The sequence below is a fragment of the Taudactylus pleione genome, unplaced genomic scaffold (genome assembly GCF_031769625.1).
Source record: "Taudactylus pleione unplaced genomic scaffold, aTauple2 ptg001437l, whole genome shotgun sequence".
Taxonomy (NCBI): domain Eukaryota; kingdom Metazoa; phylum Chordata; class Amphibia; order Anura; family Myobatrachidae; genus Taudactylus; species Taudactylus pleione.
In genome coordinates, this window is record NW_028285836.1 from 1,002,739 (window position 1) to 1,025,442 (window position 22,704).

The 22,704-nt window shown below is 46.8% G+C and overlaps 1 protein-coding gene across 1 annotated transcript in view; it reads right to left on the bottom strand.

Moving 5' to 3' along the window:
* Window positions 1–1,780: 1,780 nt before the first annotated feature.
* Window positions 1,781–22,704, bottom strand: part of CLPS (colipase) — a 52,574-nt gene continuing 31,650 nt past the window's right edge. The window contains exon 3 of the mRNA XM_088463728.1: window positions 1,781–1,912. Coding sequence (XP_088319854.1) covers window positions 1,781–1,912 — 132 coding nt within the window. The remainder of the gene's footprint in view (window positions 1,913–22,704) is intronic.

Consider the following 22,704-nt stretch of genomic DNA (forward strand, 5'->3'; position numbering starts at 1 on the left):
GAGCCGGACGCTCTGACAGAGCGCTCGCTCTGAATCAGGGCCGTCCCTCCTTCATTTTGGAGCGGCCTCCTGTGTGACCACCCACAGCTATAGCGAGCGGCCAAAATGATGGTCGCGATGGTCAAGACCAAGACCATCGTGACCATCGGGCTTGCGACGAGACCCTGCGGTAGGGTCTCACTGCCGCAAGCCCAGGAGTGCTTTTGGCTCTATCAGAGCCAAAAGCACTCCCACTGACATCACTAGTGATGTCAGCGGGGCCGTCCCCAGACGGTAGGCGTTCCCATCGACAGCACGCCCCCTTTGGTGCGAGACCAATAACGATGGCTTGGCCGTCGTTATTCGGGTCTCGCGCATGCGCACTTGGGCACCAGCGCTCGCGAGCGGGTCTAAATCAGACCCTTAGGTCCTTGGGAATTCATTTCTCTGATGATCTTTCATGGTCTTCACATCTCAACGGTAATTGGGAAGGCTTAGCAATACCTTTTCTTTCTAAGAAAACTCAGAGCAAGTGGTTTATCAAGGCCATTACTTGTACATTGTTACTGTTTAATTGAGAGTATTTTAACGTACTACATCACTGTATGGTATGGAAATTCCAAATGTTCGGACCGTGGATCATTAGTTAGAGCACTTAAAGCAGCTAAAAGAACCATTGGCCAATCCTTGCCTAGATAGGAAGAAAGTTTTGCTAAATGGTGTTTATTAAAAGCGAATAAGATCATTGATGATTCTAAGGAAACGATCTGAAAAACCGATGGCTGAATAGTCACTGGTTCTCATGCCGATGATCTACAATCCCGACTGGGGCTGGTAAGTACTGTATGCTAACCCTCCCCTCTCCCTCCCCACCCCTAACCCATCTTTAGAGGTGCCTAGCCCTAACCTCCCCTGGTGGTGGCTAACTCTAACCCCCCCTTCTCGCACCCTAAACCTAACCCTCCCCGGGGGGTGCCTAACCCCCTTCCTGTAGCTTAACACTAACCCTCCGGTGGGAGGTGCTTACCCTAATCTCCCCCGGGGGTGCCTAATCCTAACCCACCCATCCCCGGGCAAACTATATACTTACAATCGGGATGGCAGGGTCGGGATGCCGACGCCGGTATCCTGATGTCATTCGGGATATTGGCATCGGCATTATGGCAGGCAGTGGGATTCCGGTGTTGGTATATCGATGTCTGGGATCCCGATTTCTGGGAAACTAACTACATCTCGATTCTAGCCACCCGTGTTATTCTCTGTTCTCTCTATTGCCCTCTGGTAAGCGTTTTAGGTGTATTGGGTGCTGTACTATCAGGTTGTGGAATAGTTTTTTCCAAACTGTGATTGTCTAAATTCTTAACTGTATATTTTATGTAATTTTATTAAGCTGTGAGTTTTTTGCATCGTAATTTTGCTGACACATTTTTGCAATGTGGAAGTGACAATAAATTTGATTGATTGCTATATCAAATGAAAATGTCAAAATGGCGATAACAAAATAACCCGTAAATAATTACATTTTTATTATTGAGTGATGTTTTTATCAAAATGATTCTGCAGTCCTTTAAATGTATTTAAATATACAGGATTGCTAAGATTGCACAATTAAATTTTGTCAGTTGCAAAATATGTAGCAGTAAAAGAATGCAAGACCAAGAGACAATTTTCTGAAAATGGGAAAGAATATTATTTATGTTCCATTGACAAAGATATGCTTTAAAATGAATTTGGTAGTATTTTAAACCATATTTACAAATACAAGCATATATTTCCACAGCTGAGCAAGAAGGACTGAAGTTTATCTTGCTCTACCATTTGGGTCTTTGCAGTATCCAAAATCTGTGTTTGTGATGGTCCCGATAATAGTTCTGTCCACTTCACAAGTCAGTCCACTTTCACATGGGCAGAAATAGTAGACTCCATAAAGATGCTAAAGAGAAAGATGCAATGTTATTGCAAAAATATTAAATTAATGATCTACCACATTTTATAATCCTAGGCAAATGCAGGGGTGGGTTTTAGTTGCCTGGAACTCACAAGCTCTGTTCCTACATACGAATTTTAATACATTTGAGCAATATTTTCAAATATCGCAATGTAAAAATAAGTAAATTTATTGCATCATAACTGCAAGATGCGGATTGTGATAAATATACCTGTAGGTGTCTTCTTATTTGAATTATGAAAACCACACTATATTGTATTTTCTAGATATTATTTTAGGTTTACCTGACTGTATTCAAGAGACACTGTAAGAAAAGTATTCCTTCTTTTATACTATTTCACAGAGCGACATTATGCTCAATTGTTTTTCTTTATTACTATGTCTGTACAGTTAAGTTGGAAAAAATGGCATTGCAGTTTCCACATAGACCTGAATTACCTCCTTTATCATCTTCCAGGATTATAACATTCTTTAATACTGACAGATTCAATCCTGCTTCTTTGTTCAGCGAGACTGGCCTCAGTGATCTAGATCAACTCATTTCTCCACCATTATTTTAAGCACCTAACCCAGTAACCAGAGCCCAAAAAGCAGCAAACGTATGCACAGACACACACGGCATAGGGACAGTGATAGTGGGACCAAAAAGAACAGAGGGTAGAAAACTTTATCTACAAACAATCTCTCTAGTTTTACCCTGACTTCAATAGAAAATAAGGATCTTCAGAAAGGTTTATCCTTTGTTCCTAACCACCAATTTTAGTTTGATTTGAATATGGGATTATTAAAAATGGGAAGAGTTTTGAGACTAATACATTTTTTGGCAAGACATCCACCTCATCTATCACATTGCCACATATGATGCTTGTAAAACCAGGTCCACATTTGACCTTCAAACAAATAATGCCTCTATCAAGACCTCCCGAAGATGTCCAGATTTCATCATAGTCAAAACCTCAAATACTGTATATATGATCCCAAACTTACACAATATAAGATGACAGGTCTCAAAAAACTGTCAAAATTAAAGAACATGGTAATCCGGGAAACTGATAAAGGAGGTGCGGTGTTGATTCAGGATTATGCGGACCGACTACCGCAATTAAATTCTTTCCCAACTAAACTGTACAGGTACCTACCATTTACTAGATGAGGATTCTACCACGCTATTTGAATAGCTACAGATCCGGACATATCCTTACTGCGGGATACCCGGGTGATGCCCAGTTATATATTGCCATGGTTAGATACAAGGTCATTGACCATGTGCCTGTCTCTTTAAGAGGAGGCAATCGATCCAGAAAATTATTACAGCTAGAAACATCATGGATCTTTAGATTAGACACCTTAGCCCCTCTGGGCTTATATGAGTCGTTGGGCCTTCAATGCCATTTGTAGTGATTTTGGTTACATAGAGTTGTTTAATATAGGACTGACATTAGCTTGTTTGACATTTTCATATTCAACATGAATTGTAATATGATCATACTATTAGGCAACATCAGGCAACTATCTATGAGGCAGATAGTTGACATCATATTATTATACTATATCTTATATTAAGAATAGATACATGCTTTCAGTATTTAAGGGACATTTAAGGGAAAACGTTCTACAATTTCCACATCCAAAATCGCAGCTATTTATAAACTCAACTAAAGATTAATATAAAAACTCCAGGATGCACAATAACCTCCACTGGCTCTCTAAATCAGTCACTGAAACAGTATATGGACTCAAAAAGAACAATAGGTGGCACTAAACACATATATTCATAAATTGGTATCAGACATTTATTAAAAACTAATAATAATAATAATAATATAGTTGTTATGTAACTTACGGCAGGGGGACAGCATGTTGTTAATATAGAGAGCATCCGGAAATTATTCACAGCGCTTGACTTTTTCTACATTTTGTTATGTTACAGCCTTATTCAAAAATGGAATAAATTCATTTTTGTCCTCAAAATTCTACACACAATACCCCATAATGACAACGTGTAAAAAGTTTTTCTGAGATTTTTGCAAATTTAATAAAAAAAAAAAACAAAGAAATCACATGTACATAAGTATTCACAGCCTTTGCTCAATACTTTGTTGATGCACCTTTGGCAGCAATTACAGCCTCAAGTCTATTTGAATATGATGCCACAAGCTTGGCACACCTATCTTTGGGCAGTTTCGCCCATTCCTCTTTGCAGCACCTCTCAAGCTCCATCAGGTAGGATGGGAAGCATCGGTGCACATCTATTTTCAGATCTCTCCAGAGATGTTCAATCGGATTCAAGTCTGGGCTCTGGCTGGGCCACTCAAGGACATTCACAGAGTTGTCCTGAAGCCACTCCTTTGATATCTTGGCTGTGTGCTTAGGGTCGTTGTCCTACTGAAAGATGAACCGTCACCGCAGTCTGAGGTCAAGAGCACTCTGGAGCAGGTTTTCAACCTGGAAGTCTCTGTACATTGCTGCATTCATCTTTCCATCTATCCTGATTAGTCTCCCAGTTCCTGCTGCTGAAAAACAACCTCACAGCATGATGATGCCACCAGGGATGGTATTGGCCTGGTGATGAGCGGTGCCTGGTTTCCTCCAAACATAACGCCTGGCATTGACGCCAAAGAGTTCAATATTTTGTTTCTCATTGTCTGAGAATCCTTCAGGTGCATTTTGGCAAACTCTAAGCAGGCTGCCATGTGCTTTTTACTAAGGAGTGGCTTCCGTCTGGCCACTCTACCTTACAGGCGTGATTGGTGGATTGCTGCACAGATGGTTGTCCTTCTGGAAGGTTCTCCTCTCTCCACAGAGGAATGCTGTAGCTCTGACAGAGTGACCATCGGGTTCTTGGTCACCTCCCTGACTAGGGCCCTTATCCCACGATCACTCAGCTTAGACGGCCGGCCATCTCTAGGAAGAGTCCTGCTGGTTCTGAACTTCTTCCATTTACGGATGATGCTGTGCTCAGTGGAACCTTCCCCAGATTTGTGCCTCGAGACAATCCTGTTTCGGAGGTCTACAGACAATTCCTTGGACTTCATGCTTGGTTTGTGCTCTGACATGCACTGTCAAGTGTGGGACCTTATATAGACAAGTGTATGCCTTTCAAAATCATGTCCAAACAACTGAATTTACCACAGGTAGACTCCAATAAATCTGTAGGAACATCTCAAGGATGATCAGTGGAAACAGGATGCACCTGAGCTCAATTTTGAGCTTCATGGCAAAGACTGTGAATACTTTTTTTTTCTATTAAATTTGCAAAGATCTCAAAAAAACTTTTACAAGTATGTCATTATGGGGTATTGTGTGTAGAATTTTGAGGACAAAAATTAATTTATTCCATTTTAGAATAAGGCTGTAACATAACAAAATGTGGAAAAGGTGAAGTGCTGTGAATACTTTCCGGATGCACTGTATGAGGTCAATACATAAATAAATACACACAAAAAATAAATGAACATACAATAATATCTTTAATAGAGAAGATATTATTGTGTGTTCATTTATTTAATTTTTTTGTTTGTATTTATATATGTATCTTTTGTGTGTATTTATTATGTATTTATGTATTCACATCATATATTAAGAATTTGCTGTCCCACTCCCAGAACCACTATATTATAGGGGTGAGCGGGTTCGGATTTCTGAAATCCGAACCCCCCCGAGCCCCCCCGATCCGAGTCCGATCCGAGTCAGGCTCGACTTTTCCCGCCTGACTCGGATCTGACATCGAGGCAAAACGTCATCATCCCGCCTTCCGAGTCTCGCGGGTTTTGGATCCTATATAAGGTACCCGCGTCGGCGCCATTTTCTCACTCGGCTGTGGACAGTGAAGAGGGAGGGTGGGAGTTAGTGCTGTGTAGTGTAGTGTAGTGTAGTGCTGCTGTTGTCCACTACTTCAAAGTCCATAGGGGCTGGCTGTGTTGTGCTGTGCTGCTGTTGTTAATAGGGGCTGTGTCCACTACTTCAAAGTCCATAGGGGCTGGCTGGACTGTGTTGTGCAGTCAGTTCTCCATAGGGGCTGTGTCCACTCCAAAGTCCTGTGCAGTGTCCCAGTCCTAAAGGGGTGCTGTAGTGTTGTCCAGGGGGTGCTCTGTCCATCAGGGGTGCTCCCCCCAAGTGCTAAAAAAATAATATATTTTCTGTGTTTGTGAATTGTGTGCGCAGTAGCCGCACGTGCATCAACAAAGTAGTGCCAAGCGTGCGCCTGTGTCATAAGTAAAGGGCCGGCTGGCTTGACCGTTAAGGGTGCTGTAACCCCCGAAAGTACACTCCAGTCCAAACCAAAAAAAAAATTATTTTCTGTGTTTGTGAATTGTGTGCGCAGTAGCCGCACGTGCATCAACAAAGTAGTGCCAAGCGTGCGCCTGTGTCATAAGTAAAGGGCCGGCTGGCTTGACCGTTAAGGGTGCTGTAACCCCCGAAAGTACACTCCAGTCCAAACCAAAAAAAAAATTATTTTCTGTGTTTGTGAATTGTGTGCGCAGTAGCCGCACGTGCATCAACAAAGTAGTGCCAAGCGTGCGCCTGTGTCATAAGTAAAGGGCCGGCTGGCTTGACCGTTAAGGGTGCTGTAACCCCCGAAAGTACACTCCAGTCCAAACCTAAAAAAAAATTATTTTCTGTGTTTGTGAATTGTGTGCGCAGTAGCCGCACGTGCATCAACAAAGTAGTGCCAAGCGTGCGCCTGTGTCATAAGTAAAGGGCCGGCTGGCTTGACCGTTAAAGGGTGCTGTAACCCCCGAAAGTACACTCCAGTCCAAACCAAAAAAAAAATATTTTCTGTGTTTGTGAATTGTGTGCGCAGTAGCCGCACGTGCATCAACAAAGTAGTGCCAAGCGTGCGCCTGTGTCATAAGTAAAGGGCCGGCTGGCTTGACCGTTAAGGGTGCTGTAACCCCCGAAAGTACACTCCAGTCCAAACCTAAAAAAAAATTATTTTCTGTGTTTGTGAATTGTGTGCGCAGTAGCCGCACGTGCATCAACAAAGTAGTGCCAAGAGTGCCCCTGTGTCATAAGTAAAGGGCCGGCTGGCTTGACCGTTAAAGGGTGCTGTAACCCCCGAAAGTACACTCCAGTCCAAACCAAAAAAAAATTATTTTCTGTGTTTGTGAATTGTGTGCGCAGTAGCCGCACGTGCATCAACAAAGTAGTGCCAAGCGTGCGCCTGTGTCATAAGTAAAGGGCCGGCTGGCTTGACCGTTAAAGGGTGCTGTAACCCCTGAAAGTACACTCCAGTCCAAACCAAAAAAAAATTATTTTCTGTGTTTGTGAATTGTGTGCGCAGTAGCCGCACGTGCATCAACAAAGTAGTGTCAAGCGTTCGCCTGTGTCATAAGTAAAGGGCCGGCTGGCTTGACCGTTAAGGGTGCTGTAACCCCCGAAAGTACACTCCAGTCCAAACCAAAAAAAAAATTATTTTCTGTGTTTGTGAATTGTGTGCGCAGTAGCCGCACGTGCATCAACAAAGTAGTGCCAAGCGTGCGCCTGTGTCATAAGTAAAGGGCCGGCTGGCTTGACCGTTAAGGGTGCTGTAACCCCCGAAAGTACACTCCAGTCCAAACCAAAAAAAAAATTATTTTCTGTGTTTGTGATTTGTGTGCGCAGTAGCCGCACGTGCATCAACAAAGTAGTGCCAAGCGTGCGCCTGTGTCATAAGTAAAGGGCCGGCTGGCTTGACCGTTAAGGGTGCTGTAACCCCCGAAAGTACACTCCAGTCCAAACCTAAAAAAAAATTATTTTCTGTGTTTGTGAATTGTGTGCGCAGTAGCCGCACGTGCATCAACAAAGTAGTGCCAAGCGTGCGCCTGTGTCATAAGTAAAGGGCCGGCTGGCTTGACCGTTAAAGGGTGCTGTAACCCCCGAAAGTACACTCCAGTCCAAACCAAAAAAAAATTATTTTCTGTGTTTGTGAATTGTGTGCGCAGTAGCCGCACGTGCATCAACAAAGTAGTGCCAAGCGTGCGCCTGTGTCATAAGTAAAGGGCCGGCTGGCTTGACCGTTAAGGGTGCTGTAACCCCCGAAAGTACACTCCAGTCCAAACCTAAAAAAAAATTATTTTCTGTGTTTGTGAATTGTGTGCGCAGTAGCCGCACGTGCATCAACAAAGTAGTGCCAAGAGTGCCCCTGTGTCATAAGTAAAGGGCCGGCTGGCTTGACCGTTAAAGGGTGCTGTAACCCCCGAAAGTACACTCCAGTCCAAACCAAAAAAAAATTATTTTCTGTGTTTGTGAATTGTGTGCGCAGTAGCCGCACGTGCATCAACAAAGTAGTGCCAAGCGTGCGCCTGTGTCATAAGTAAAGGGCCGGCTGGCTTGACCGTTAAAGGGTGCTGTAACCCCTGAAAGTACACTCCAGTCCAAACCAAAAAAAAATTATTTTCTGTGTTTGTGAATTGTGTGCGCAGTAGCCGCACGTGCATCAACAAAGTAGTGCCAAGCGTGCGCCTGTGTCATAAGTAAAGGGCCGGCTGGCTTGACCGTTAAAGGGTGCTGTAACCCCCGAAAGTACACTCCAGTCCAAACCAAAAAAAAATTATTTTCTGTGTTTGTGAATTGTGTGCGCAGTAGCCGCACGTGCATCAACAAAGTAGTGCCAAGCGTGCGCCTGTGTCATAAGTAAAGGGCCGGCTGGCTTGACCGTTAAGGGTGCTGTAACCCCCGAAAGTACACTCCAGTCCAAACCTAAAAAAAAATTATTTTCTGTGTTTGTGAATTGTGTGCGCAGTAGCCGCACGTGCATCAACAAAGTAGTGCCAAGAGTGCCCCTGTGTCATAAGTAAAGGGCCGGCTGGCTTGACCGTTAAAGGGTGCTGTAACCCCCGAAAGTACACTCCAGTCCAAACCAAAAAAAAATTATTTTCTGTGTTTGTGAATTGTGTGCGCAGTAGCCGCACGTGCATCAACAAAGTAGTGCCAAGCGTGCGCCTGTGTCATAAGTAAAGGGCCGGCTGGCTTGACCGTTAAAGGGTGCTGTAACCCCTGAAAGTACACTCCAGTCCAAACCAAAAAAAAATTATTTTCTGTGTTTGTGAATTGTGTGCGCAGTAGCCGCACGTGCATCAACAAAGTAGTGTCAAGCGTGCGCCTGTGTCATAAGTAAAGGGCCGGCTGGCTTGACCGTTAAGGGTGCTGTAACCCCCGAAAGTACACTCCAGTCCAAACCAAAAAAAAAATTATTTTCTGTGTTTGTGAATTGTGTGCGCAGTAGCCGCACGTGCATCAACAAAGTAGTGCCAAGAGTGCGCCTGTGTCATAAGTAAAGGGCCGGCTGGCTTGACCGTTAAAGGGTGCTGTAACCCACAAAGTACACTCCAGTCCGAACCAAAAAAAAATTTATTTTCTGTGTTTAGCCGCACGTATATATCAAATCGATATAACATAAATGGAGGACCAAACTTTCTCCGATAAAAATAAAATAGAGAAAGATCAAGAACCACTTCCTCCTAGTGCTGAAGCTGCTGCCACTAGTCATGACATAGACGATAACATGCCATCAACGTCGTCTGCCAAGGCCGATGCCCAATGTCATAGTAGAGGGCACATACAATCCCAAATGGCAAAGTTCAGGAAAATGACCTTGAAAAAGACATTTAAATCAGCTGAAGAGAAACGTAAACTTGCCAATATGCCATTTACGACACGGAGTGGCAAGGAACGGCTAAGGTCGATCCCTAGTATGTTCATGACTAGTGGTTCAGCTTCACATGACGATGGAAGCACTCCTCCCACTAAAAAAATCAAAAGAGTTAAGCTGGCAAAAGCACAGCGAAGAACTGTGCTTTCTAAGAAGATATCACAAATCCCCAAAGAGAGTCCAAGTGTGGTGGTGGTTGCGATGCCTGACCTTCCCAGCACTGGACGGGAAGAGGTGGCTCTTTCCACCATTTGCACGCCCCCTGCAAGTGCTGAAAGGAGCACCCACAGTCCACTTGCTGATATGCAAATTGAAGATGTCACTGTTGAAGTACAACAGGATGAGGATACTGGTGTAGCTGGCGCTGAGGAGGAAGTTGGCGAGGAGGATTCTGATGGTGATGTGGTTTGTTTAAATCAGGCTCCGGGGGAGACAGTTGTTGTCCGTGGGATGAAAAAGCCCATCACGGTCATGCCTGGGCAGAAGACCAAACATTCCACCTCTTTGGTCTGGCAATATTTCTATCCAAATCCGGACAACAACTGTCTTGCCATATGTACCATATGTAAAGGTGAAATAAGTAGGGGTAGGGACGTCAACCACCTAGGAACATCCTCCCTTATACGGCACCTGCAGCGCGTTCATAAAAAGTTACTGTCAAGTTCAGAAACTTTGGCTCAGACCGTAAGCAGTCCAGGGACACCTAAATCCCGTTGTCCTGTTGTATCCAAGCGCCTGCAAACCACACCGTCAACTCCCTCCTCGTCAATTTCCTCCTTAGTCAGGATCGGAAGTAGTCCTGCAGGCCATATCACTGGCATGACTGACTCTCCTTTCCGGGATTCCTCCGGAGGATCCTGCATTGCTACGCCTACTGCTGCCGCTGCTGCTGTTGCTGCTGCTGCTGGGAGTCGTTCATCATCCCAGAGAGGAAGTAGGAACACCACTACTTTTACTAAACAATTGACCCTCCAACAGTCCTTAGCGAGGAGGATGAAGTACGACAGCAGTCATCCTGAAGCAAAACGTATAACTGAGGCCTTGACTGCTATGTTGGTGTTAGACGTGCGTCCGGTATCCGCCATTAGTGCAGTGGGATTTAGACAATTGATGGAGGTAGTGTGTCCCCGGTTCCAAATCCCGTCTAGATTCCACTTCACTAGGCAGGCGATACCGAGACTGTACAGAAACGTCAGAAAAAGTGTCCTCAGTGTCCTGAAAAATGCCGTTGTACACAATGTCCACTTAACCACGGACATGTGGACAAGTGGAACAGGGCAGACTAAGGACTATATGACTGTGACAGCCCACTGGGTAGATGTATCACCTTACGCAGCAACAGCAGCAGCGTCACCAGTAGCAGCATCTCAGAAACGCCAGCTCGTTACAAGGCAGGCTATGCTGTGTATCACCGGTTTCAGTAAGAGGCACACCGCCGACAACCTCTTAGAGAAACTGAGGGAAATCATCGCCCAGTGGCTTACCCCACTTAGACTCTCCTGGGGATTTGTGATATCTGACAACGCCACCAATATTGTGCGGGCATTACATCTGGGCAAATTCCAGCACGTCCCATGTTTTGCTCACACAATAAACTTGGTGGTGCAGAATTTTCTGAAAAGCGACAGGGGCGTGCAGGAGACGCTTTGGGTGGCCCGAAAAATTTCTGGCCACTTTCGCCATTCAGCGACTGCGTGCCGAAGACTGGAGCGCCAGCAAACACTCTTGAACCTGCCCCGCCATCACCTGAAGCAAGAGGTTGTGACGCGGTGGAACTCAACCCTCTATATGCTTCAGAGGATGGAGGAGCAGCAAAAGGCCATACAAGCCTATACATCCACCTATGACATAGGCAAAGGAGGGGGTATGCACCTGACTCAAGCGCAGTGGAGAATGATTTCCGTGTTGTGCAAGGTTCTTCAGCCCTTCGAACTTGCCACACGTGAAGTCAGTTCAGACACTGCCAGCTTGAGTCAGGTCATTCCCCTCATCAGGCTTTTGCAGAAGCAGCTGGAGAAAGTGAAGGAGGAGCTAAGACGGAGCGATTCCGCTCGGCATGTGGGACTTGTGGATGAAGCCCTTCATTCGCTTTGCCAGGATTCCAGGGTGGTCAATCTGTTGAAATCAGACCACTACATTTTGGCCACCGTGCTCGATCCTAGGTTTAAAGCCTATGTGGTGTCTCTCTTTCCGGCCGACACAAGCCTGCAGAGGTGCAAAGACCTGCTGGTGAACACACTGTCAGCTGAAGCGGAACGTGACACGTCAACGGCTCCTTCTTCATTTTCTCCCGCAACTGGGGCTGCCAGGAAAAAACTTAGGTATCCTAAGCAACCCGCTGGCGGTGATGCAGGGCAGGCAGGACCAAGTTTGGACATCTGGTCCGGACTGAAGGACCTGGCAACAATTTCTGACATGTCTACTGTCACTGCATATGATACTGTCACCATTGACAGAATGGTGGAGGATTACATCGGTGACAGCATCCAAGTAGGCATGTCAGACAGTCCATACCTGTACTGGCAGGAAAAAGAGGCAATTTGGAGGCCCCTGTACAAACTGGCTCTATTTTACCTGAGTTGCCCCCCCTCCAGTGTGTACTCCGAAAGAGTGTTTAGTGCAGCCGGGAACCTTGTCAGCGAAAGGCGTAGGAGGTTGCTTCCACAGAATGTGGAGAAGATGATGTTCATCAAAATGAATTATCAGCTCTTCCAGGGAGACCAGCCTCCAGAAGGTACAGAGGGACCTGTGGTGGTGGATTCAAGTGGGGACGAGTTAATACTTTGTGAGGATGAGGATGTACACACTGAAGAGGGTGAGGAATCGGTGGATGAGGAGGATGAGGATGACATCTTGCCTCCGTAGAGCCAGTTTGTGCAGGGACACATTAATTGCCAGCTTGTTTTGTGGGGGCCCAAACGAACCAATCATTTCAGCCACAGTTGTGTGGCAGACCCTGGCGCTGAAATGATTGATTTGTTAAAGTGTGCATGTCCTGTTTATACAACATAAGGGTGGGTGGGAGGGCCCAAGGACAATTCCATCTTGCACCTCTTTTTTTCTTTGCATTATGTACAGTTTGGGGCCTAGTTTTTCTAACTGCCATCCTGCCTGCCACTGCAGTGTCACTCCTAGATGGGTCACGTGTTTGTGCCGCCCACTCGTGTCGCTTAGCATAGTCATCCAGCTACCTCGGTGCAACCTTTTGGACATAAAAACACTATTGTGAGGTGTGAGGTGTTCAGAATAGACTGGAAATGAGTGGAAATTAAGGTTATTGAGGTTAATAATAGCATAGGAGCAGAAAAACCTACAAATTCTGTGATTTTAGCTGTTTTTATGCTTTTTTTCAAAAAAATACAGATCCAAAACACAAAACCCAGAACCCAAAACACGGAAGGGTGGTTTTGGCAAAACCAATCCAGATCCAAAACACGAAGAAAGATCCAGATCCAAAACCAAAACACAAAACACGAAAAGTGGCCGGTGCACACCCCTACTATATTATTACTATAGTTATTACTATTATTATTATTATTATTATTCTTTTAATAACTGTACTAATTTATGAATATATGTGTGGATGACTCTATGGGGGTCATTCAGACCCGCTCACGAGCGAAGGTTGCTTGCTAGCGGGTCGATGTTACCCCAAAGCGCATGCGCACGACGGAGGGAGCTCCATAGTGCGCATGCGCGAGACCCGGACTGCGACAGCCAAGCTGTCGCTCCGGGTCTCGCACCAAAGGTGGCGTGCTGTCGATGGTGACTGTCAGCATGCCCCCTTTGATGGGCGTGCCGGGGGCGTGGCTGCCAGACGGAGGCGTTCCCATGGGAACGCCTACCGTCTGAAGCCGGCCCCACTGACATCAGTAATGATGTCAGTGGGAGTGACTTTGGCTCTGATAGAGCCAAAATCACTCCTGGGCTTGCGGCAGCGAGACCCTACCGCAGGGTCTCGTCGCAAGCCCGATGGTCGCGATGGTCTTTGACCATCATCATGGATGCTCGCTATAGCTGTGGGTGGTAACCCACAGCTATGTGAGCGTCCATGAGGACGCTCCAAAAAAAGGTAGGAGGGCACTGATTCAGAGCGAGCTCTCTGGTCAGAGCGTTCAGCTCTGAATCAGGCCCAATGTGTATAGTGTCACGATTCCGGGTAATGGCCCTGATTCAGAGCCGGACGCTCTGAGAGAGCGCTCGCTCTGAATCAGGGCTGTCCTTCCTGATTTTAGAGCAGCCTCCTGGTCGCTCGCATAGCTGTGGGTTACCACCCACAGCTATAGCGAGCGGCCAAAAAGATGGTCGCGATGGTCAAGACTATCGTGCCCAACGGGCTTGCGACGAGACCCTTGTGATAGGGTCTCATCTGCCGCAAGCCCTGGAGTGCTTTTGGCTCTATCAGAGCCAAAAGCACTCTCACTCACATGTCAGTGGGGCCGGACCCAGATGGTAGGCATTCCCATGGGAACGTCTCCGCCTGGCCAGCCACGCCCCTGGCACGCCCACCAAAGGGGGCGTGCTGTCACTCACCATCGACAGCACGCCCCCTTTGTAGCGAGACCCATAGTACCGGCTTGCCCGTCGCTATCCGGGTCTCGCGCATGCGCACGACGGAGCCGGGTCCGTCGTGCGCATGCACACTGGCCCAACATCGACCCGCTTGCGAGCGCTCAGCGATCACGAGCGGGTCTGAATCAGGCCCTATGTTCCCAGAATCAGGTCCTGTTTCTACCTGTCCGGCCACTTGTCAGACGACGGGGTGCTCTGGTGGCAGGAGCTGCATGACTCACGCAGCTATGTTGGTCTTCACGGCGGATGCCGTGAGTGCCAATGTCGCTGCACATGTGTGCACTATACAGGATTCGGGGTGCAGCACTTGTGTCCCTCGTGGCTTTGTTCCCGCCGGGCCAGCAACATGGATGCCGCCATCTTGCCCAACATCAGGTGATTGAGTCCAGGCCAATCCTGTCCAGCCAATACGGATCTGCCCATGGGTATAAAGCTTCCAGGTCAGAAGGGCCTGGGTTGTCAGTGCCATATATCACACAGCTCTGCGTGTGAACTTTGCAGCTGTACACCTCTGTATTCAATAATGGTCCCAGCGGATCCTGACTGCTGCTTTGTTAGCAATTCCTCTGGTGTCAACTCTGACTTATCTCCTCATTCATCGGTGCAAGTTCAATATTCCTCGGCCATCGATGCAAGAATGATATTCCTCTGCCTTCGGTGCAAGTCTGATATTATTCAATCATCGGTGCAAGTCGGATATTCCTCAGCCTCGGTGCAAGTCTGATATTCCTCAGTAATCGGTGTAAGTCCGATATTCTCAGCCATCGGTGCAAGCCCGATATTCCTCAGTCATTGGTGCAAGTTCGTTATTTCAGTTCGATATCCTTAAGTCTTTGATGCAAGTCCGATATCCTTTAGTGTTCAGTGCAAGTCCGATATCCTTCAGTCATCGGTGCAAGTCTGATATCATTCAGTCATCGGTTCAAGGACGAAATTCGACACTGTCATCAGTTATCCCTCTAGTGCTAGCCCAGGTGACCCAGTCAGGGGGATACGACAGGCCCGTCGGACACAGCTGAGCCCATATTCCCTTGCGGGATTCCCTGGTAAGACTCTGCTCTGGGTCTTCACCAACACCTTGGTGGTAGTTTTAGTTCCCTCATTTTATTATCTCGTCATTCACCTCCGTGGTTCCAGCTGACAGTATTCTGCTTAATGCAAAGAAATTATATTAAGTCATCCAGCTTCTCACACTCCTCCAGTCCAAACCCACACAACCCATACACAGGGTCGAAGACACAACCACCTATTGTTCTTTTTAAATGTATTTTCCGTGAAAGAACTGGAATTTCTCTCTTTAGGTAAGCAGCTTACTTTCCTCATAGGACCTTTTTAGAGTAATTATCCTGCTTGGCACCAGGATTACTTTTATGTTCAACTACATGACGATACAGCTTTTATCATTTTCTTAAGACAATTAACTACTCTCTCTGCCTCCTGTCTACTTGTGATCCTGGATGTGACAAGTCTATAAACATGCATCCCACATGAGGAAGGTATTAAGGCTGTCCATGATCTTTTGGTCTACAATCCTGCTTATGTACAGTAGGACCAAAAATGTATTTACTTTGGAACTGCTCAACATTATTTTAAAAAAATTGCTTTGCTTTTAGGATCTGTATTACCTACAAATTCAAGGAACGGGCTAGGCAGTGTCACCATCTAATGCTAATGCCTATATGTCTGCTTTTGAGTCAAAACACTTTGTGAATTCCATCTATAGCCAACATATTGTCAGCTAGCATCGTTACATAGATAACATTTTCCTTTTCTGGACAGGCCCTTGTGATGTCCTGATTAAAATGGTGGATGATATCAACCATTTCCCTATCTAACTGACCTTAACATATGATGAACATACCATATACTTTTTATATGTACAAGTTTCAATGACAGATATGAGCATCAAGACTTAAAGTTGTAAAAAAGTAATAGATAAAAATAATGCATTATTAGCAAATCGCTTTCATCCACTCAGGTCACAATTCCTGAGGGTACATCGCATTTCACCTGATCTGGAAATTGCATGCACAGACATGATGACCATGATTGATAACTTCATAGTAAGAGGCTATAACGCATAATCACATTAATAACAGAGGAGGTTTTCAGAATTTCACATATGTCACTGTGAACAGATGTCACCCTTATTGCCCATTCTGATAAGACTGGGAATCTCTTTCCAATATATTCTCTGCGGACATGCAGCACAGCAAGCCCCATAGGATTCTATGCTGCGATGTGCCTGTATACAGCTAGCTCCGGAGAGCATAATTTTACGAAGTTTCTCCCAATAGACAAAGCCATTGTCAGGCTATTCTGACCCTCTGCCGAGGTATTGGAAGACATGGACCCAGGTTGAGAAACGAACAGGAGGCGAGGGGCCTGGATAAATGACTTCCTCATCCATTAGTACAGGATGTTGGCTAAACCAAAAGCGCGAAGTCTAACTTACTGGGAGGTGTTCACCAATGACCCCTCCAATGCTGCACCCAGCAAGCAGGTCACCACTCTTTGGTCAGGTATACGGTACAAGTGGGAAATGGAAGACCATCACGGGGAAAGAAAGGAAAAAGATACTCTGTTCATCCAGACGCGAGGCTGACACAGGAAAATGGCACTAGGAGAGTTTGTATTTGGATGACGTACTAAGTACATACGCTGTGGCTTCAGATGCAGAACTGGCACAGGAGAATGGTATGTTGAGATGGAACTTGGATGTTGTACTAAGTACACACACTGTGGCTTCAGATGTAGAACTGGCACAGGAGAATGGTATGTTGAGATGGAACTTGGATGTTGTACTAAGTACACACACTGTGGCTTCAGATGCAGAGCTGGCACAGGAGAATGTTATGACGAAATAGTGTTTGGATGACATACTAAGTACACACTGTGGCTCCAGATGCAGAACTGGCACAGTAGATGACTCTAGGAGATTGTACTCTGAAGACAGACTGTCAGGATGCGGCCTGGGATCGGCTGCTACTCACCTCCGTGCTGGCGTCCTTGGGCATAGGTGTTCAGTCACTGGCTGGGAGTGAAGGTGAGTGGTGTCTGAGTATTCTCCCCTGGGTCTGCTAGGGGTTTTGTGCGTGCGTCCTGGTTTCCGGGGTGCCGGCCATGGGCGCAACCATGTTGGTCCATATCACCTGACTAGTCTCTCCCAATGGTAGTCCTGTGGTCAGCTGATCCTCTGATCCAATGACCAGCTACCCAGGGGTATTTAAGTCTGACTCCAGGAACAGGAAACTGCTGTTCAACTTCGCTGTTCCAGTGACTGTGAGACTCATCAGTGTTGCTCTGTGTTATTGCCTTCAGAGTGTTGCTTCAGCCTACACACAGTTTTTCAGTGTTACCTGTATTAGCTTCCATGCTAACTTTCAGTCTGAGTCTTTAGCTCTCTCTGAGAACTCCAGTGTTTTATGTTGTTATTCCTGTGTCTTGTAGTGTGATGCTGTGTTCTATTGCATTTTCCCTGTGTTACTGTGGAGTCAGCTTTCCTTCTAATTATTAGTTACTCTCAGCTATACTTTTAGCAATCCCCAGTACATGCCTGTGTACACTTCTCATGGACCTCATTCAGAGTCGGTCGAAGCGGCCGCACGGTCGTACACCACCGATGTTCGCTATACTGCGTATGCGTAAAGTTCGCAATGCGCGTGCGCAAACTAGCCGCTACGATCAGAAATTTCTCTCTCCTTGAATACAGCCAGGTCGGTAGTTTGAGTGACAGATTGAGGCGTTTGTGGGTGGTAACAGGGGAAGGTGCTTGAAAACGGGGGAGTGGAGATCCGAACGCAGGTGTGCCTAATTAGGCGAATGGCGTTTTATGGGAGTGCATACAGTTTATGGGAGTGCATAATTAACAAAGTAGCATCATGGCACATGTGACATGGGAGGTTTTTACACCGACATGATCGTAGGGCTTAAGAGAGGGTATGGTCAACCTTAAGCTCTACGACCAGTTCCAATGGTTTCCGATGGTCTTGATTAATCCTTATATGCCCGGAGATGACGTGTAATGCGTACAAGAAGGGGGCGTATTTTTTTGTCTTCCGGCCGCTTCCTCCCCTTGGTCGGCCAGCTACCGATCCGAACTTAGGGACGCAACTTGCGAGGGAATCATTTGCATATCCAGCCCCTTTTTCCGTACGACCATGCGGCCGCTTCGACCAATTCTGAATGAGGTCCTGTGTCTCTCTGTGCAAATCAGCACATGAATGTGTAGCAAATCCCAGTATATTTCCCTGTGTTCTCAAGCAAGCCTGTGACTAGGATCTCTTGCATTCTCAAGTTCATCACCAGTGTTAAATTATTAAGTTCATCACCAGTGTTCACGTATTCCGTTCAAGTATTTGCGTTCATCTCCGGTTTTCAAGCATTCAGTTCATCTCCAGTATCCAAGTATTCGGTGTGTCTCCAGTGTTCCAGTAATAATTTCTACTCCAGTGTTCCAGTATTATCTCTACTCAAGTGTCCAAGTATTAATTCATTTAATATAGCTCCGGTCTTTCTGCCATTCCCAGGTACCTGTCCAGAGGGCCGCGACATGCCAACTTGGTGCAGCAAAACCCAAATCCCAACTGGGGGGGTCACTAGTGAAGACCACCAAGTGGGTTAGACTCCGCACCTCTGTGCAGGTCTAGTCAAACCTGGGTTTGTCCGCAAAAGGCACACCTAGCTGTCATTCACCTGCTTATTCCCTAGCCACCCTATCCCCTGGCTCCTCCTCTATGGTTCCTGACACAGACACACACCATGGATAAACACTAGGAACAAGTCACTAGAAGCAATGGAGCTTGGGACCTGGAACACTGCAACATCTAGTCTTCACTGGAAGTAACTACATTGTACAGGCAATTTCCTGTATTATCCAGAGCCCAGTTAAATACCCTAAGGTAGCAGTCCATTGGAGGATAGTGGCTAATCAGGATTTAGACTGTCATGGCTGCATCCATGGCAGTAATCGCAGAAACCACATCACGGAGTGAGCACATGGATGTCCTAGCAGACCCCAGGTATAATCCTCAGCACGTAACCCGCCACTGTGCCTGGTGTCTGACTGCTAGGCAGGTCAGGGGAAGCCAGCACTGAGTTGAGTAACGGCCGCTCCTAGGGCCTGATTCAGACCCGCTCGCTAACATGCATACTCTCGCTGCTGTCGATGGTATGCAGTGTGCATGCATTGTGCGCATGCATATGCATTGCAGTGCGCATGTGCATACCTTAGCGAAAGTTCACAATGCATTCACTCGCTGCACATAGACAGCCCAGTAGAGTGAGTGACAGGGTAAGCCGTTTGTAGGTGGTAACAGGGGCTGGCCATTAAAAACGGGGGGAGTGGAGGTGCAAGCGAAGGCGTGCCTGAGCATCTCAACAGCGTTTTAGAGGTGTGCATAATTATAAGACAGCATCATAGTACACGTCACCTGGTTTGTTTTTTACACTGAACTGCTCGCAGTGCTTGCAGCAGGGTATGGTCAACCTCAAGCACTGCGATCCGATGTTACCCGATGTACCGATGGTTGTCTTAAAACAGGCAGGTGGGTGTCTGCATACACTATGTGATCGCTCTCTAAGAAATACAGGGCATGCTAATCAGTGGCGTAACTAGGGTATTTGGAGCCCAGGGCAAATTTGAAAAGGGAGCCCCCCCCCCCATGTGCGCGGCTAAAAATGGGGCGTGTCAACATGACACACCCTTTATTTTCAAACTGAACATTCCTATCCATATGCACCTTAACCCCAGTAGTACCCCCAGTATGCAGTTGTGGTCCCTCTGATGCAGGCCCATAGTAGTGCCCCTTATACAGTATCCCCAGTAGTGGTCCCTCTTATACAGCCTCCAATTAGTTCCCCTTACTCAGTACCCCCAGTAGTGGCCCCCCAAATGCAGTGCCCCCAGTAGCAGTCCCCACAATGCAGTGCGCCCAGTAGCGGTATCCCCTTATGCAGTGCCCTTTTATATAGTGCCCCCAGCAGTAGTCCCCCCCCATGCAGTTTTCCCAGTAGTGGTCCCCTTATGCAGGCACCCTGTAGTGATCCCCCCTATCTAGTGCCCCCTGTAGTGGTCCCCGCAGTGCCCCTAGCAGTAAGCCCCTTATATAGTGCCCCCAGCAGTAGTGTCCCCCCCTCCCATGCAGTGCCCCCAGTAGTGGTCCCCCTGATGCAGGCTCCCGGTAGTGACCCCCCCCTATCCAGTGGTCCCTGTAGTGGCCCTTCCTATTATTGCCCCCATTAGTGGTCCCCCGAGTGCAGTGCCTCTAGTAATACTAGGCCCCTTTTAGAATGCCCCCAGTGGTAGTCCCCCCCCCCAAGTAGTAGTCCCCAGTAGAGTAGCCCCCCCCCCAGTAGAGGTCCTCCCAATGGCACCCCCAGTAGATGTCCCCCCCAGTAGTAGCCAACCCCTCCCCCGTTGTGCAGATAGGTTTAAAAATAAATAAATATATATAAAACTATACTTACCTGATTCCACGCTGCTCCTGTCCGCGATGCCGATGCCGCTCCCGCCCTCCAGTCCGCCCGGGCTGGCGCGCTCAGCATTATGGGACTGACGTCATGACGTCAGTCCCATTACCCACTGCAGGAGCCGGACGGAAGTCCGGCTCTTGCAGTGGGTGCTGCAGCAGTCAATGAGAGTCTATCTGACTCTCATTGGCTGCTGTTTAACACACGCATCGCCGCCAGCGCTGGCGGCGATGCGTGTGTTATGCACAGCCTGAGCCCGCCTCCTGGTGCTATTGGGCAAGTGCTCAGGGGGAGGGAACGGGCTCAGGTGTGCAGCACAGGACCGGCGCTGGAAGCCTAGCACCGGTCCTGTGCAAATGTGTAGCGCTGACCGCACTCATTGCGGTCGGCGCTACACTGGCTATCTAGGGCGGGCTGGCCGGTACCGTGGCCGGCGGCGCCCCCCCGCGCCGCCGGTCCAGCGGCGCCCAGGGCACGAACCCCGCTCGCCCTGCCCTAGTTACGCCACTGATGCTAATGCATTGCTGTGCAATAGCACTGCCTACGCATTTGCATACACATCGTGCGAGTGATTGCATCTAGCGAGCGGCTCTGAATCAGGCCCTCAGTTCGACTCAGAACCACACATTTCTAGGAAAAAATAGCAGAAACAACTAGCAAAATTGAGGAAAAAGCAGCAAATGTATAGGAAAAAGTACACTATCCAGGATAAACCAGCAAAAGACAGGTCTGATACTAGAAACACTCGCCAGGCATCATAATGTATAATCTGCTACTTTATACATTCGCTACAAAAAAAGTAATCAAGTAGCTAAACAAAATTAAGGAAAAAGTAGCACAATGACAGAAAAAACAGGGGAGTGGAGGTGCAAACGCAGGCGTGCCTGAGCATCTCACTGCATTTTAGAGGTGTGCATAATTAAAAGACAGCATCATAGTACACGTCACCTGGCTTGTTTTTACACTGAACTGCTCGCAGTGCTTGCAGCAGGGTATGGTCAGCCTCAAGCACTGCGATAGCATCCGATGTTACCCGATGTACCGATGGTTGCATACACTTCCTGAACATGACATGCACAAGTGAGCATCTTAAGACAGGCTGATGGGTGTCTGCATACACTATTACACTATGTGATTGCTCCCTAACAAATACTGGGCGTGCTAATGCATAGCTGTGCGGTAGCACTGCCTACGCAATTTGCATACACATCGTGCGAGAGATCGCATCTAGCGAGCGGCTCTGAATCAGACCCCTAGGCCGCAACCTGACAGCCATCTTTAGATAGTGTTTCCTATAAAAGCCTGTTGGCTTCTCAATTCCTATTCATCCCCACCCCTACCCCCATGTGGATTGCACATTTGCTGGCCGATTGCAATACATAAACAATAGGACTTCAGAGTCACATACCCAGAAGTCTATAAAAGGAGGTAAGTATTTATTGCATACTGGCGATCAAACTTGCCGTTATGCCAGTAAATAATGGTGGAATGTATCAGAGTATTAAAAAAACTTTGGGAAATCCTGTTGCAATAATCCTCTGATGAAACTACAGTAACATTTCTAGCTATAGAAACAGGCCAGGAAGCAAGGACTGGAAGAGGAAGAGTTATAACATCTGCACTACTGAACATTTATTTTGAAGCACTCAAAACTTTTAAGTGACTGAGAATGAAGCAGATTTTGCACATCATATAAAGTTGCATACACACGGTACGATCTGTACCACCAACGACTTGAAAGATATCTCTCAGTGAAGTCATCCTGCCATATCTCTGAACAGGCAAAGTTGACAATATCGTGCAAGTTGGCCTGTATGTACGGACGATCATAGATATCGTTATAGCTCATGCAGGAACGCGCATCATTGGTCATTCACTGCATAAAAATGAATGATATATCATTGAACAATATCGTTATTGTTCATAGATATCGTACCGTGTGTACGCACTTTTAGAGTTCCTTTTCAGTCCAGTTTGATGCGAATAGACTGCTAATATTTGCATTTATTTGCCTGGTTTACAGCTGCTTCACTAAAGACATAAATGGATACTAACAAGCCATTTTGCTATGGGGATGCTACCTATTGCTACAAACTCAGGG